The sequence below is a fragment of the Salmo salar genome, chromosome ssa10 (genome assembly GCF_905237065.1).
Source record: "Salmo salar chromosome ssa10, Ssal_v3.1, whole genome shotgun sequence".
Lineage (NCBI taxonomy): Eukaryota > Metazoa > Chordata > Actinopteri > Salmoniformes > Salmonidae > Salmo > Salmo salar.
In genome coordinates, this window is record NC_059451.1 from 70,779,753 (window position 1) to 70,797,035 (window position 17,283).

The 17,283-nt window shown below is 42.3% G+C and overlaps 1 protein-coding gene across 5 annotated transcripts; it reads left to right on the forward strand.

The window, feature by feature from the left end:
- Positions 1–257: 257 nt before the first annotated feature.
- On the forward strand, positions 258–16,980 carry rbpms2a (RNA binding protein, mRNA processing factor 2a). 5 transcript variants are annotated; one of them, XR_001318671.2, is made up of 9 exons: positions 258–453; positions 10,319–10,396; positions 10,566–10,604; positions 10,870–10,932; positions 11,440–11,590; positions 12,340–12,488; positions 15,632–15,704; positions 15,913–15,963; positions 16,044–16,980. XR_001318671.2 is itself a non-coding variant. In XM_014124033.2 (8 exons), exons 1-7 carry the CDS (start codon positions 334–336, stop codon positions 15,695–15,697), a joined length of 666 nt encoding a protein of 221 aa, XP_013979508.1. In that variant the 5' UTR covers positions 259–333; the 3' UTR covers positions 15,698–15,704; positions 15,913–16,980. The 5 variants fall into 5 exon arrangements, 4 of the variants coding, with proteins under 4 accessions (XP_013979508.1, XP_013979509.1, XP_045544006.1 ...); XM_014124033.2 differs by having other exon boundaries at positions 259–453; positions 15,913–16,980; XM_014124034.2 differs by having other exon boundaries at positions 277–785; positions 15,913–16,980.
- Positions 16,981–17,283: the final 303 nt, after the last annotated feature.

Below are 17,283 nucleotides of genomic sequence, written 5' to 3' on the forward strand. Positions count from 1 at the left end.
GATGCTAAATCGGATTTTTTGTAATAATGTGGATTGTACTTTGAAAAAAGAAAGTCTAGACACTCCTAGCAAAATTATTGCTTGAAAAATTGCTATTGCTAAAAATCTATTTTTGTTTATTTTTGACCAATTGAAAACAGTCGCAGTAAGGTACTTAATTGTTACACAGAAATGATTTGATGTCGAGATAAAAACGCCTGCATTGGACCTTTCATTTTCCTTTTTGAAGTAGCCCAATGATTGACCGTGGTGGAGTGGGTTGGGCTTTGTTGGACAAGCTGAGAGCCATCAGAGATGAGTGCAAGTCATTCGCTTTGGCTTTTAATGTAATTGATGAGCAAATTGCAAAGCAGAGGACAAGGGACAACGGCGTGGACACCTCACCTTAAAGATTTTCCTAGGTCGACTTTTTTTTTTTCTCCCTTATTTCATTTTGACGCAAACGAGCTTGATGTGAGCAAGGGGGAAACAAGGGCACTTGTTTTTTTTTTAACCTTTCTCTCACCTTCACAGTGCACCTATCCACTATTTCACCTCTAGTTTAACTTATTTTGTGGTTCCTCGGATACTTTTGGCTTTACAGCACGGCTTCACCTGGTCACCCTTTTACTGCAGTCTCACTAAACGGCACCAAGATTTCTTCCGCAACTTTAAAGCACTTCAGAGAAAAATCCACCAACAGGGAAAACCTACTTTTGTCTTACACAAAGAAGCGCAAAAGTCACACAATGAGTCTCAAATCCGATTCTGAGCCGAACAACAATGTTGTATCCTTGGAAGAGGAGGTAAGGGGAAGATTAGTCATTGTTTTGTTGCGCACATTTTTATTGAGCGTGTCAGTGGCGTTTATCGCTTTTTTTCCAGGTCTGAGGATTCCAAGAAGTCTTATTACATATTTAAGACTGATTTGCATAGTGTGTAAACTTGTAGCGCATGTATCTTCCTTTGTAGCCTAGGTTAGTTGTATCTTACACTTCTGTAGGCCTTGCAAATTGCGCCATATACATCCAAATGTTGGATTTGATAGTAGGAATGAGACTGCTTATTTATTTTTAATCCGAATTCACTGTTCTTTTCACACTTCAACATAGTACTTTGTTTTATTTTTGACCGTGTCAATATATTGGATAAGGATATTATGGAGCAAGTAGGCAAACATGGTTACTTTTAGCATCACATTTGGGTCTTTCGGTGGATTGACACTATGCGACACACCTGTAACAGCCTACCTTGTGGGAAAGCCAGCGTGCGGTCAAACTACAAATATTGTTTCGGTGTGAGTTAAATTTTTTTCGTCTTGTAAAGGCAAAGATATTTTACGGGAGTTCACTACTTGCAAACGAAAGGGAGGATCTCTTAAATCGAAATATTATTTACAAACAGTGGGGGGGCCTCTGGGAATCTCGTTTTATTTAGTCACCCTTGACCTTGATCATTTCAGGAAAAAGGGTATTTCGATTCTGTGTGGGATGCATGTTCAGCTTAGTCTTCCCTTCATAATTGAGACCTTAATTGCTGAACATTTGATTCCCCAAGATTTTTAAGGCATGAATTGGCTGCAACTGCGTTTTTATTAAATACAGCATGTTTGATGGGTTTTGGAGGCTACTTCACTACTATGGGGAGGGTAATGCATAATCAAAATGCACACTGCACATAATCTACAAGTAGGCCTACTGGAACAATCTGCAATTACTGCTATTCAATGGTCATTTAAGCAATAAGGCGCACGGGGTATGGCCTGTTTTTACACACGACGGCGGAATGCCTGGATACAGCCCTTAGCCGTGGTATATTGGCGATATAGACCACAAACCCGCAAGGTGACTTATTGCTATTATAAACTGGTTACCAACATAAATGTTTTGTCATACATGTGGTATACCACGGCTGTCAGCCAATCAGCATTCAGGGCTCGTACTACCCAGTTTATAATTAAATATACCCATAGATTCTTGAAGAATATTATTTGTAGGCTATGCCTAATGAGCTTTAATAGTACAACTATTACCCCATGAAAAACTGAAATGTTGTTTTACTCCACTGTAAACCATTTATATTACTGTTTAGCTTCAATGTGTTAAACATGAAGTCATGGATTTTCATTCTTTGCATCCATAGCTCAATATGAATTTGAGTAGTTTCTCCAGCCCAATCTCTTAGCTTTATAGTACATACGTGGTGATACTGCTGTTTGGCTAAATGAATTAGAGATTGGCTTCAATGTGATATAGTGCCTTTGGAAAGTACTCAGACCCCTTGACTTTTTCAGTTTTTTTACAACACTGCCTCATTGAAAAATTGATTAAAAAATATATATATATATATATTTCATCAATCTACACAACACCCCATAATGACAAAGCGAAACAGGTTTTTAGACATTTTTGCAAATGTATAAAGAACATACCTTATTTACATCTGTATGCAAATCCTTTGCTATGACACAATTGTGCTCAGGTGCATCCTGTTTCCATTGATCATCCTTGATGTTTGTACAACTTGATTGGAGTCCACCTGTGGTAAATTCAATTGATTGGACATGATTTGGAAAGGCACACGCCTGTCTATATAAGGTCCCACCATTGACGGCGTCAGAGCAAAAACCAAGCCATGAGGTTGAAGGAATTGTCCGTAGAGCTCAGACAGGATTTTATTTTATTTAACTAGGCAAGTCAATTAAGAACAAATTCTTATTTTCAATGAAGGTCTAGGAACAGTGGGTTACTGCCTCGTTCAGGGGCAGAATGACAGATTTTTACCTTGTTAGCTCAGGGATTAGATCTTGCAACCTTTCGGTTACTAGTCCAATGCTCTAACAACTAGGCTACCTGCCGCCCCAGGATTGTGTCGAGGTACCCTTCCCCAGAACTGTGCCAAAACATTTCTGCAGTATTGATGGTCCCCAAGAACCGTGTCCTCCATCATTCTTAAATGGAAGAAGTTAAGGACCACCAATACTCTCCCTAGAGCTGGCCGCCCAGCCAAACTGAGCAATCGGGGGAGAAGGGCCTTGGTCAGGGAGGTGATTGTCACTGACAGAGCTCCAGAGTTCCTACATGGAGATGGGAGAACTTTCCAGAAGGACAACCATCTATGCAGCACTCCACCAGTTAGGCCTTCATGGTACTGGCCAGATGGCACCTAAAGACTCTTAGACCTTGAGAAACAAGATTCTCTGGTCTGATGAAACCAATATTGAACTCCTTTGCCTGAATGTCTGGAGGAAACCTGGCACCATCCCTACGGTGAAGCATGGTGGTGGTGGACACATGCTGTGGGGATGTTATTCAGCGACAGGGACTGGGAGACTAGTCAGGATCGAGGGAAAGATAAATGGAGCAAAGTACAGATCCTTGAAGTGAACCTGCTCAGGACCTCAGACTGGGGCGAAGGTTCACCTTCCAACAGGACAATGTCCTTGCTGTGTGCTTAGGGTCAACGCAGGAGTGGTTTCGGGACAAGTCTCTGAATGTCATTGAGTGGCCCAGCCAGAGCCCGGACTTGAACCTGATCGAACATCTCTGGAGAGACCTGAAAATAGCTGTGCAGCAATGCTCCACATCCAACCTGACAGAGCTTGAGAGGATCTGCAGAGAAGAATTTGGAGGAACTCCCCAAATACAGGTGTGCCAAGCTTGTAGCCTCGTACCCAAGAAGATTTGAGGCTGTAATCGCTGCCGAAGGTGGTTCAACAAAGTACTGAGTAAAGGGTTTGAATACATAAGTAAATGTGTTATTTCCATTTTTTTATTTCTAAAAATCGGTATTAGCTTTTTCATTATGGGGTATTGTGTGTAGATTGAGAGGGGGGGGACAATTTAGTCAATTTTAGATTAAGGATGTAAAATAATGTGGAAAAAGTCAAAGGGTCTGAATACTTTCCGAATGCACTGTATGACATGTTCTGTGTGGCGTGGCTGGTAGAGCATGTCCAGGGTTGTGGGTTTGATTCACATGGGGGACCAGTATGAAAATGTATTCAGTCACTATGGTAAGTCCTGCTAAATGACAAATGTTAATGAGGGCTGTCTATTAGTGGGGAATCCTTTTAGATATACACTACTGTGCAAAAGTTTGGGGTCACTTTCAAATGTCCTTGTTTTTGAAAGAAAAGCACTTTTTTTTTTTTTGTCCATTAATATAACGTCAAATTGATCAGATATAGTGTAGACATTGTTAATGTTGTAAATGACTATTGTAGCTGGAAACAGCTGATTGTTTATGGAATATCTGCATAGGTGTACAATCAGCTGTTTCCAGCTGCAATAGTCATTTACAACATTAACAATGTCTACACTGTGTTTCTGATCAATTTGATGTTAATTAATGGACAAAATGTGCTTTCAGACATTTCTAAGTGAACGCAAACTTTTGAACGGTTGTGTACAGTACCAGTCAAAAGTTTGGACAGCTATTCATTCCAGGGTTTCTCTTTTTGTATTATTTTCTACATTGTAGAATAATATTGAGGACAAACTATGAAATAAACAAATCAAAATATATTTGAGGTTGTTCAAATAGCCACCCTTTGCCTTGATTAAAGCTTTGCACACTCTTGGCGTTCTGTCAGCCAGCTTTGAGGTAGTCACCTGCAATGCATTTCAATTAACTTTGCCTTGTTAATTTGTGGAATTTCTTTACTTAATGGATTTGAGCCAGTCAGTTGTGTTGTGACAAGGTAGATGTGGTATACAGAAGATAGCCCTATTTGATTAAAGACCAAGTCCATATTATGGCAAGAAGAGCACAAATAAGCAAAGAGAAACGACAGTCCATTACTTTAAGACATGAAGGTCAGTCAATCAGGAAAATGTAAAGAACTTTGAACATTTCTTCAAGTGCAATCACAAACCATCAAGCGCTATGATGAAACTGGCTCTCATGAGAAACTGGCTCTCATGAGGAAAGACCCAGAGTTGCCTCTGCTGCGGCGGATAAGTTAATTTGAGTTACGAGCCTCATTGCAGACCAAATAAATGCCTCAGAGTTCAAGTAACAGCCGCGTCTCAATATCAACTGTTTAGAGGAGACTGTGTGAATCAGGCCTTCATGGTTGAATTGCTGCAAAGAAACTACTACTAGGACACCAATAAGAGACTTGCTTGTGTCAAATGTGGGCAATGGACATTAGACTGGTGGAAATCTGTCATTTTTGGTTCCAACCGCTGTCTCTTTGTGAGACGCAGGGTAGATGAACGGAACTCCGCATGGAGCTGTCGGGGTGCTTTGCTGGTGACCCTGTCAGCGATTTATTTAGAATTCAAAGCACGCTTAACCAGCATGTCTGCCACCACATTCTGCAGCAATTCGCCATCCCATCTGGTTTGCGCTTAGTCCCACTATCATTTGTTTTTCAACAGGACAATGACCCAATGCACCTCCAGGCTGTGTAAGGGCTATTTGACCAAGAATTTGTGATGGAGTGCTGCATCAGATGACCTGGCCTCCACAATCCCTCAACCCAATTGAGATGGTTTGGATGAGTTGGAAAAGCAGCCAACGAGCTCAGCATATGTGTGAACTCCAAGACTGTTGGAAAAGCATTCCTCATGAAGCTGGTTGAGAGAACGCCAAGAGTGTGCAAAGCTGTCATTAATGCAAAGGGTGGCTACCTTTAACAAATCAAAATACATTTTAGATTCTTCAAACACTTTGTTTAGGTTACGACATGATTCCATGTGTTAATAGTTTTGATGCCTTCATTCTACCGTGTAGAAAATATACTGCTCAAAAAAATAAAGGGAACGCTTAAACAACACATCCTAGATCTGAATGAAAGAAATAATCTTATTAAATACTTTTTTCTTTACATAGTTGAATGTGCTGACAACAAAATCACACACAAATAATCAATGGAAATCCAATTTATCAACCCATGGAGGTCTGGATTTGGAGTCGCACTCAAAATTAAAGTGGAAAACCACACTACAGGCTGATCCAACTTTGATGTAATGTCCTTAAAACAAGTCAAAATGAGGCTCCGTAGTGTGTGGCATCCACGTGCCTGTATGACCTCCCTACAACGCCTGGGCATGCTCCTGATGAGGTGGCGGATGGTCTCCTGAGGGATCTCCTCCCAGACCTGGACTAAAGCATCCGCCAACTCTTGGACAGTCTGTGGTGCAACGTGGCGTTGGTGGATGGAGCGAGACATGATGTCCCAGATGTGCTCAATTGGATTCAGGTCTGGGGAACGGGCGGGCCAGTCCATAGGATCAATGCCTTCCTCTTGCAGGAACTGCTGACACACTCCAGCCACATGAGGTCTAGCATTGTCTTGCATTAGGAGGAACCCAGGGCCAACTGCACCAGCATATGGTCTCACAAGGGGTCTGAGGATCTCATCTCGGTACCTAATGGCAGTCAGGCTACCTCCGGCGAGCACATGAAGGGCTGTGCGGCCCCCCCAAAGAAATGCCACCCCACACCATGACTGACCCACCGCCAAACCGGTCATGCTGGAGGATGTTGCAGGCAGCAGAACGTTCTCCACGGCGTCTCCAGAGTCTGTCACGTGCTCAGTGTGAACCTGCTTTCATCTGTGAAGAGCACAGGGCGCCAGTGGCGAATTTGCCAATCTTGGTGTACTCTGGCAAATGCCAAACGTCCTGCACGGTGTTGGGCTGTAAGCACAACCCCCACCTGTGGATGTCGGGCCCTCATACCACCCTCATGGAGTCTGTTTCTGACCGTTTGAGCAGACACATGCACATTTGTGGCCTGCTGGAGGTCATTTTGCAGGGCTCTGGCAGTGCTTCTCCTGCTCCTCCTTGCACAAAGGCGGAGATAGCGGACCTGCTGCTGGGTTGTTGCCCTCCTACGGCCTCCTCCACGTCTCCTGATGTACTGGCCTGTCTCCTGGTAGCGCCTCCATGCTCTGGACACTACGCTGACAGACACAGCAAACCTTCTTGCCACAGCTCGCATTGATGTGCCATCCTGGATGAGCTGCACTACCTGAGCCACTTGTGTGGGTTGTAGACTCCGTCTCATGCTACCACTAGAGTGAAAGCACCGCCAGCATTCAAAATTGACCAAAACATCAGCCAGGAAGCATAGGAACTGAGAAGTGGTCTGTGGTCCCCACCTGCAGAATCACTCCTTTATTGGGGGTGTCTTGCTAATTGCCTATCATTTCCACCTGTTGTCTATTCCATTTGCACAACAGCATGTGAAATATATTGTCAATCAGTGTTGCTTCCTAAGTGGACAGTTTGATTTCACAGAAGTGTGATTGACTTGGAGTTACATTGTGTTGTTTAATTGTTCCCTTTATTTTTTGAGCAGTGTATTTAAAATAAAGAAACCCTTGAATGAGTGTTTCCAAACTTGACTGGTACTGTATATTGTTTAATCTGCATGTTTACTGTCCAGCCTTGGCCCTTGGGTGTATAGCTACAGTGATGAAACTGCACAGCTTTGGGCCATTGGAAGCTCTTGAATGCACTGCCAGCCCTGTCAAGCAATTATGCCTACAAAAACCAATGTAAAATCCTCCAGTAGGAGGCAGTATAATTTGTTTTCCACTTGAGTTCAAGCCAACCATTGTGCTGAGGCTGTTGCGACCTTGCTCATGGAAATGTTACAGGCCCTGTATGCATTTTGGATCTTTGTCTCAAGCCAATGAAGTGACTGTAGAATAATTGGATGAATACGACTATTTGGTGAGTCATGATACTTCAAAGTTAAGACCTAGATTTTAGTTCATTATGCCTTGTCTTACCGGATAAACGAAATTCAGTAGTCATCTGTCATTATATCCTCAGACCTGTCCTCGGTGATCTGAAGTCGGCTTTTGGACTAGTGTTACTGTTCTTGTTTCATAGGGCTTACTGTTGTAAATGTCCTCCAGTGTACAGGTAGTCTCTAAGGCTTCAGTACCTGTAGCCTACAGCCCAATCCCAAATAGACAACTAAACCCTACACACTTGTGGAGATCTGAAAGGATGCAAGAAATATGGTAATAGCTCCCCCTGGTAGTTTAGGTTGAAGTTTCACCGTATTGCTCATACCAATCAAATCCTTTCTCCAAGTGTGTAGGCCCTAGGGGAAAAGTCAATTTCCTATTTTAATTGAGTAGAAAATGTGTACAAAATGTCACTTGTGAATTTCTTCACAAACTGCAGTGAGATCTGTATTTTAATTTACCATTGCACGCTTTAAAGCTGGAATCCACATTACGGGTAACTGTGCACTGTTCATCCCAGCACCTTGTTTTTTTGTTTATGGAACTGAGGCGAGAACCATTTTTTAGAATTGTTTAAAAAAATAAATAGAACAGCAGATTACGTATTCTATCGCTCACACAATGATTTCTGAGGGGAAAGTCTAAGCTTTCTTTGTTGTAATATCAGAAATGGGCGTGTCAGTTTCACCATTAGTGATTCCAGCTTTAAGGTTAACTTTTTTTTCTCTCTGAATTGCTAGATGGGTGTTAGTTACCGTGCTGCTATCGTAATTACCCTTGTTAGAAAGTCAATTGATTGTGTTCTCCCAGGAACGTGTTGAGTAATTTCCAGTGTATAGTGTATTGGTGGAAATTACCCTCTGTCCTGAATAAGGAAAACGCATCTCTTGATATTGCCATTTGTTAGTCTTTCGCGCATCCTTATCCTCCTTTTTAATGTCCATGAACCTCGACCATATGCTTGGCTAGCTTCTTCTGAAATAGGTTTTCTTGATTCCTCACATCCTCTGTCTGAAAAAGCTGTGATGCCCATTTGGTCTAAAATTAGATGCCATTCACCCTTGTGTTTAATCGGCAGGTTCAATTGAACAAGTATCAGTTCCCTTTGGCTGAAGTGGCCATAATTTTCCCAAAAGGCCTGTTAATATGAGCCCTAGGTGGTGTTCACATTTATTCCTTCGAAAGCCTGGCATTCACTTGTTCTCATCCGATCTAGTGCAAAAACATTCTCAGATTAGCTGTACATTGGCAGAAGTCTCAATACCTGTATATTAAGTGTTCTGATATTTGCACATTTTGCCAAAAGCCAAAGTTAGGAATGACATGTACGTATACCAGTGAAATTTTTATGAAATTGTCTTTTTTTTTTTTTTCTTAGAAAGTAAGCCTTAGTGAAAATGCTACAGAAGGTAAGAATAGCAAACCTGAAATTAAACAGCTGGGGTGACTTCACACAAGGCAATATACACGCTTCTGTAGCCTTTTAAGGTGCCGAGTGAGTGTTAAAGGCTCAAAGCTGTACCCAAATTAACCCTGAAGTTACACTTTATATTCATTGTTGTGAATTGAAATGGTTGTATCAATGCTGATAGTTGAAATTGCCAGATTTTCGCTTTCAATATTAAATGTGCACATCTTCTGAGGCGTCTGTGCTTCAGCTAGTAAACTCTGCATTCTAATGTGCATTGGTTGGCTTCTTCACTCATTCTGACACAAGTTGTGTTATCTGGAATTTGAAGCTACATCAGAAATAGGCTACTCAACCTATTGAGCTAATAAAGAAAGGACATGGACAAATTATAACTATTGAATATATAAACTTAGCTCAAACAACCCAAAAGTAGGGTTGTTTCTGTAAGGGTGTCAAGTCTTGCTCTTTTCATTCTATTATCCCATTTTGCCTTACTTGGGGCGGCAGGGTAGCCTAGTGGTTAGAGCATTGAGGTTGAGGTTGCAAGATCAAATCCCCGCACTGACAAGGTAAAGATCTGTCGTTCTGCCCCTGAGCAAGGCAGTTAACCCACTGTTCCTAGGCTGTCATTGAAAATAAGAATTTGTTCTTAACTGACTTGCCTAGTTAAATAAAAGGTAAAAAAAATAAATGGGCAAGTCGGTTAAGAACAAATTCTTATTTTCAATAACAGCCTAGGAACAGTGGGTTAACTGTCCTTTTTTTTTAATTAGCTCAATAGGTCAAGTACATCAGAAATAGGCTAGGTTCAAATTCCAGATAACACAACTTATGTCAGAATGAGTGAAGAAGCCAACCAATTCACATTAGAATGCAGAACGACAGATTTGTACCTTGTCAGCTCGGGGATTTGATCTTGCAACCTTTCGGTTACTAGTCCAACACTAGGCTACGCTGCCACCCCAAGTTAAAGGTAAAATAAACTCAAACATTGGTTTTTGAACCCTAAAAACATTAGTCCTGTTGCCAGGACAAAATGTGTTCAAAATCAAAGCATAAAAAATAGCATAGCCAGGTTTTAAATTGGGGGTATGCATATTGCCTTAACACTCACTCTTGGATGATCTCTTGTGATTTTTTTTGTTTTATACCCTACTATGGCAGCCTAATCTGACCTTTTTAGTAGCGTGTCTGAAGTTAGCATTTTGTGTTTCTAGGTACGAACTCTCTTTGTTAGCGGCCTTCCAGTTGATATCAAGCCACGGGAACTCTACCTGCTCTTCAGACCATTCAAGGTAGGCCAGAATATTTTGTTAAATGTCTGAACTATTCGTTTTTTTCCTGATTCACTTTATTGACATGCTTAATAAGTATGTCCAGCTTGTCAAGTTCGGTGTTCTTGTGTGACCTTGCCATTTCTATGGTGACTTACAAGGTGTTTGGGGGTTTTACTTGCATTTGCAGGGTTATGAAGGATCCCTTATTAAGTTGACTTCAAAGCAGGTGAGACTATGTCCATATCTGAGGTACAAAGGGAGCGAGGATGCTTGTAGTTGATTGTACTGTAGACTTGCAATTTTATACCTTCAAATGATGCGCTAGTAGCCTAAATATTCAATGTTTCCTTTGGTTCATTGCTTCATTATTACCGCTAACAGACACCATTGTTTGCATGTGGAAATGTAACAGTGTACCTTTTAGCCAATCTAAGGGCCATCAGTCTTTCCCTGTATTGTCTCTGATGCTCTGTTCTCTCACTCTCTTCCAGCCTGTCGGGTTTGTTACCTTTGACAACCGGACTGGTGCTGAAGCTGCGAAGAACGCATTAAACGTAAGCAGTCATTCAGCCATTAATAAGTAGACGTGAGGCTAGCCCTGAATTGAGTAATCCTCTTCAACCTTTGGGGATTTGTTTTTCATGCTGAACTGCAGGTTAACAACTTGACAGGAACTGAATGTTGACCTTGACTTCAATTCCAATATGCAAGATTGTTGGGTGACGACTGCCCACTACGGAAGAAAGACTCAATTGTCTAATTACCATAATGCAGTTGGAATGTGACAGGATGGCTGTTTTTACTGTGACATATTTGACCTCTATGGTTCAACTAATGTAGTTATGTATAACCAGTCAACTGAAAGGCCTCCTTTTCCATATTGGCCAGAAGCTCTACACCACCCTCCCTATGTAAGTGTTTTCCTCAATGGGCTCTTCTCTAGAGTTACCGTGGTACAGTAATTTGACCTGCATGCATGTGAGCAGACTAAAGAGCACTTTGCACCTCTTCGCAGAGTATAGTCCCTCCACCCCCTTACAGTGTTCACCATCTCTCCCTAGGGGATCCGTTTTGACCCCGAGAGTCCCCAGACCCTGCGCTTAGAGTTCGCTAAAGCCAACACGAAGATGGCAAAGAGTAAGCTGATGGCCACACCGAACCCCACAAATATCCACCCAGCTCTAGGAGCACACTTCATTGCACGGGACCCATGTAAGTGTGCGGCTCTACCCTAGAAACACTCACCACGCGGACATAGGCTTCCCCCAATCCTCCTTTCCCCCTCTCCTTTTCGAATATGCACTACAGACAATGCTGGATCAACTAACTCACCTCTACACCTCAAGTAGATTGTAGTTTTATCTCGGCTGGTCAGGCACAACTAGGTAGTGCACAAAGTTCCACTTCAATTAAATTCACCACGATTGTTGGAACCAGGACTTGGAGGGGTCCTCAGTGTTATTGATTAATCCGCAGCACCAGGGTTTTTAATCACACACACGCACCTGCGCTTTGCTCCCCCAACACTGTTAAATCCACACTTTAAATAGTCTCGGCTCTCATTCTTCATGACGGGTCCCCCAGAAGTAAGGCACGGGGAAAGATTGTTGTAGTCAGACTAGCAGGACATGGATCCAGTTTGACTACTTGACCAATACATCCTCCTGCCCTTATTCATGGATCACTGATCTAACATATTTACACAGGTGTAAACAATTTGGTTGGGAACTTGATTTCACACATATTTCGTTAAATCAAAAATCATCTGGAGGGCCAGTTACATTTTCCAACTTTTTAAACATGGCCATAGTCCTGAGTCATTTTTAGTAGGCACCAAAAGGGAGTAAATGGGGAGATGCTAACTGATATCTCCCTAAAGTTATCTTTCTGCCTCCCCCACAAGAAATTCCCAAATTGAGATCAGAACTACTACTATGCATTTGAGCATCTTTTTTTCATAGATGACCTAACGGGGGCAGCACTGATCCCGGCCTCTCCCGAGTCGTGGGCCCCTTACCCACTGTACACCACGGAGCTTCCCCCTGGGCTCCCCCATGCTGCCTTCACCTACCCGGCTGCTGCCGCTGCTGCCGCAGCCCTCCACGCACAGGTGAGGGACCAACCGGTGGGTCTACTGCCCCTTCAACATCTCTCATTTACCATCCCTTGCTCTGTGTAGCATATGATCGTGGAACATGCATGGATGCACATCAGGATTGGAATCAATCCCAAATAAAATTGGATAATCATTCTCGATAGTTCTATTTCAATCATCTGACATCAGGAACCAGTAGTGAGCTTATCCACCCTTAAACATGCACAACCTGACACTGTATTGTTCATGACAGGGGATCCATTCTGTGTTCATTTGGGGGGCTTGTTGCCAAGCCCGCTGACTGCCTGTCTTGCATACTGTAAGAAGCCACACCAGTGGAGTAAAATAAGGTCCAACCTCTGTCTGCTTCACTCCTTTTGTAAAATTCCTCACAACATTCCTGTACACGGGAATCGTTGCTAAGAGATCACAACAGAGAAAATCTGTTTTTAATTGGCTCTCAGGTTGGATTATGCATTGGTCGTTGAGTGAATCTGTTGCCCATGAAGTCCTGTTAAATGTTAGCCTACAGTGGAGAGGCTTGGCTGTTTTTATTACCTTTTTAAAACGACTGAGTGGGGACAGTCTTGACAGCACTGCTCAGATAGAGCATTGTTTTATTCACAATGAACTCTGACCCTCAAGTATGATACATGGAATTATGAGGTGTCATTAAATACGGGATGTCTCGCGTTGTTTCTCGTGTATGACATCTGTTGAATGAAATTAAGTTGCTTGCTTCGCCCCTGGATATGCATCTTGATGGCTTTGTCACAATGTAAAATATCATACATTCGATTTTCTTACAGTATAAGAACGTGTCTCATCACTCTGGTGACCTAGAGTGGTATGACTCTTAATGATGTTCATTGTAAACCTTTAATCGGTTGTCCTGAGAACCAGCTCTCGGTGAGCAGACCAATCTTTTGGTTGGCTCTGGCATTCCTGCGAATTGCCGCGGCAATAACTCAATGCGAGTTAAAGGTCAAAGCGGTATAGGGGTCGACCGTTTTCTACCTGCCAGCACATATCAACCTGAATCTATGTACTTCAGGGCTACAGTGTACCTGAAGTTTTGGGCATGTTGTGTTCCCTTTGCTTTTCCCAATATTCTGGTTTAAGGGAATGCAGTTGTCTTTTCTCACTCACACCTTCAATCGCAGTTTTCCATGGGTGGCATTGTACTAACCGTTCCCTTAATAGTTGTGGTATACACACCAATTAGAAACCTTCCTGGAAACCACAGTATATCATGTTGATGGCTGGCTGCAAAAGAGACCATTAAAGGTGAAAGTGCAGTCAAATCTCAGTAACGGCTAACCGTAAAGTTCAGTGAGGTGAATGAGGGCATCCATGCATCATTCATTCCCCTCAATGTGCATAGGTAATCAAAGTCTTAGGTCAGAGGGCCTTTTGTTATGTAATGTGTAGCGCCTGCAGAGCTAAGCCCCCGAATTCCACAAGTTCACTTATGAGATGCTGTGTATTCGTAGTAGTCACCAACCTTGGTCCTGGAGAACTATATGGCGTTTGTATCTAAGGTTTTATTTGTGACATGCGCCGACTACAACAGGTGTAGACCTTACCGTGAAATGCTTACTTACAAGGCCTTAACGAACAATGCTGTTTTCAGAAAAATAAAGTTAAGAAAATATTTACTAAATGAAATGTTTTAAGTAACAAGGCTACCGGTACTGAGTCAATGTGCGGGGGTAGAGGTAATTGAAGTAATATGTACATTATGGGTAAAGTGACTATGCATAGATGATAAACAGCGAGTAACAGCCCAGCACCAAAACAACATTTTGTGAACACAGACATCTGGGGATATAGCTCACCCTCTTTTTCATTATGATTGAAAAGACAACTGATGCTAGATCTGCATTGTTTAGTGCTGGCTGGAACAAAAGCCTGCACACCCTGTAGCTCTGTTTACTGTAGTAAAACCACCTCCCACACAGTAGGTAGGTATAGAGTGAAGCTACCCCGAGATGCTGATCTTGAGCCAGTTTTGCATTTGCCCCACCAATGGTTAGGATTAGGGGAGAAGATGCTGATCCCCTTGATTTGTATCACAGGTGGCTGGTAGCACCTTAATTGGGGAGCATGGGCTCCTAGTAATGTCTGTAATGGAATAGATGCAATGGTATCAAACATATGGTTTTCATGTGATTCCATTTACTCCAAGCATTTATGAGCTGTCCTCCCCTCAGCAGCCTCCTGTGATCTGTTCCTTGGGCAGACTTCACCCTGGAGCCTGTGGCTAATAGCTCTGCTACTTGAACTTTGACCCAACAATGGTGGCTGCTCATTGACGGGCTCCCTCTCATACATTAACAGGCTCCCTCTCATTCTATTTGCATAGGAAGTTAATTGTTAAGTCTATTTTCCAAGCCCAGCGGGGCCCGAGGAATGTGGGGCATTCTGAGGGGCGCGTTCCGGGGGGAAAAAGAGAATGCAACATGACCACAGGGTATGAAGTGCCAAACACATTGTCTGGTGTTCTCCTACCGGTGCCCTTGGCCGGAACACAAAGGTCTGATGCGTGGCACTGTCCAATGGGGGACAGGAAAACGACTAATGGCGAAGTGGTGAAAGCTACAGAAATTGGGTCTGAAAACAGTAGCGTTCCTGTACAGCTCAGTGGATGGTTTGTAGAGTAGACTGACACTAATGTTGTCTGGCGTGTGGAGTTGTACTGTATGTTAAATGTCTTGTCAGTGAAAGTCCATTATTTGAACTTGGAGCACCCCCAGAATGGATCCCCCCTGTTTTGATTATTTCTGCTGGGCTCCACATTTTTAGTACCTCTGTGGCTAAAACAGCATTACTTACTCCAGGATACTTCAACTGGTGACTATCCGGGAGAATAAAGAAAAAGGAGCACTCTGTTACTGTGTAATTCGGATAGATTTATTGACCGGACAATGGCTACTCTGTAACAATTGAATGTCTGTAAAGCGTCTGAAGCAATATTCACATAACCAAGTATTTGGTAACCCTGAAAGTAATTTTGTCTCTAAGGTGATCAGAAGAATACTAGGTCAGTATTTCACCTGGGTTGTGTTCATTAGGCAGCACATGGAAGAATGTGGAACATGACCCAAGCATGGGCTTTTCTGCTGGAGTGCCCTCTAAGTCTGCTTTGTATTCCCCAGATGCGTTGGTACCCGTCCCCATCTGAAACCTCACAACCAGGATGGAAATCCCGTCAGTTCTGTTAAGTGTTTAGTAAGTATGACCCATCCCAAGAACCCTAGCTAACTGTCTGCATCTGAAATGGCACCCTATTACTTACTACACAACTTTTGACAAGGGCCTACATAGGAAGTAGTGCAATGTCATTATTTCTTGAGCTTTCACATGTGAGGCTTTCAGTTGGCTAATTTCTATGGACTTGCAAAATAATGTTTTTAAATCATTTTCTCGATCTCCCCAGATCCCAGTCAGTACATGAAGGTTTTTGTTTTTCCCTCAAAGCAGAGTAAAGGTATTCTGAACTCAATTTAATTTAAATCAGGTTTATTTAACGGACATTAAGGTGCATTACCGATGTTGCTTTCCTCGCAGAAAAATGGAGAGGAGGATTTTGAGACCGTGGAAACATGTTGCGGACGACAATCTGAAGCGGACGACAATCTGACTTTTTGGCCTTTGACGGTACAGCCCCCCCAAGCCCCCCACCCCCAATAAAAGTGTGTGCAGTCTTTTCTCGAAGTGGACCTAACTCTGTGCTGAAAACTATCAAGCTGCTCTCTATTGGATGTGGGTGGGACTCAACAATCAATCCATGTTGAGGTATTCGGCATGAATTAGAAATCCAAACATTTGTCCTTGTTTCATATTGCTTATGTTGCCGTAATAGTGAGAGGTCTCGGCGGACCCCTACAGTATGTTTTCATTATTCTTAGTCTCGCTTCTTTGAAGATTAACTTGGATTGAGTTGCTTACGATGTTACCTGCGAAGTAGATGCAGACATCTTGTTACTTGTCATTTTTGTTTTTTCTTTGTTCAGAATGGATAATGTATGCACTGGGTTTTCTTTTTCTTCCTCTGATCTTTAACTGTAAACCTGTCCAAGAGTGCTGACGCTGTCTGTAACCTTGGACCTTTTGAATGCATCCTCTAACGACCCAGTTTTGCCAAAATATCTGTTTAGATTATATTTGAACAAAAAAGTGAGTACAAGTATTTTTGTACGTTTGTGTAGTGAGTATTTATGCATTTTTGTGCAATTTAAAGAAGTAATCTGTATAAGTTGATGTTTAGTCTGCCCTTGTGGGTTTCTTAGGTGTTATTTTTGATGGATGTTGAATCCTGTCTATAATATCCTGTTTTGAAGTAGTAAAAAGTGAAATTTTCTTTGGCTTGGTGTTAAATACTGAAATATTCTGACCGTGGCAGTCAGAACTGCTACTGTACATGGACTGCTAACATGAGATTGCTGTAAAACAAAATGCTGATCATTCAGAATGTGAAACTGGATAATAAATGGATTGATCTGAAGTGTTTTTCTTTTTAAACACAAGGTACTGTGATGATCAAATGTTACCTCTAAACTGAAGGATGGAACATGATGGATCTGAACATAAATGTACACTTTGAATTGGGCACTTTTGGGTTCTGGTGGTCCCCCATGATGTCCTTGGATTGTATTTCTTTCCATCCAGCCTTTGGGTCTTTGTTATGAATGCCTAGGAGCAGTTGTAGTGCTCTGGGGACTTATGTTAATGTAACAAATCTACTCCAAAACATGTACCAGTTCACGCAAAAGTTGTCATTAATAAAAACTGAACTAGATGTGAGAAT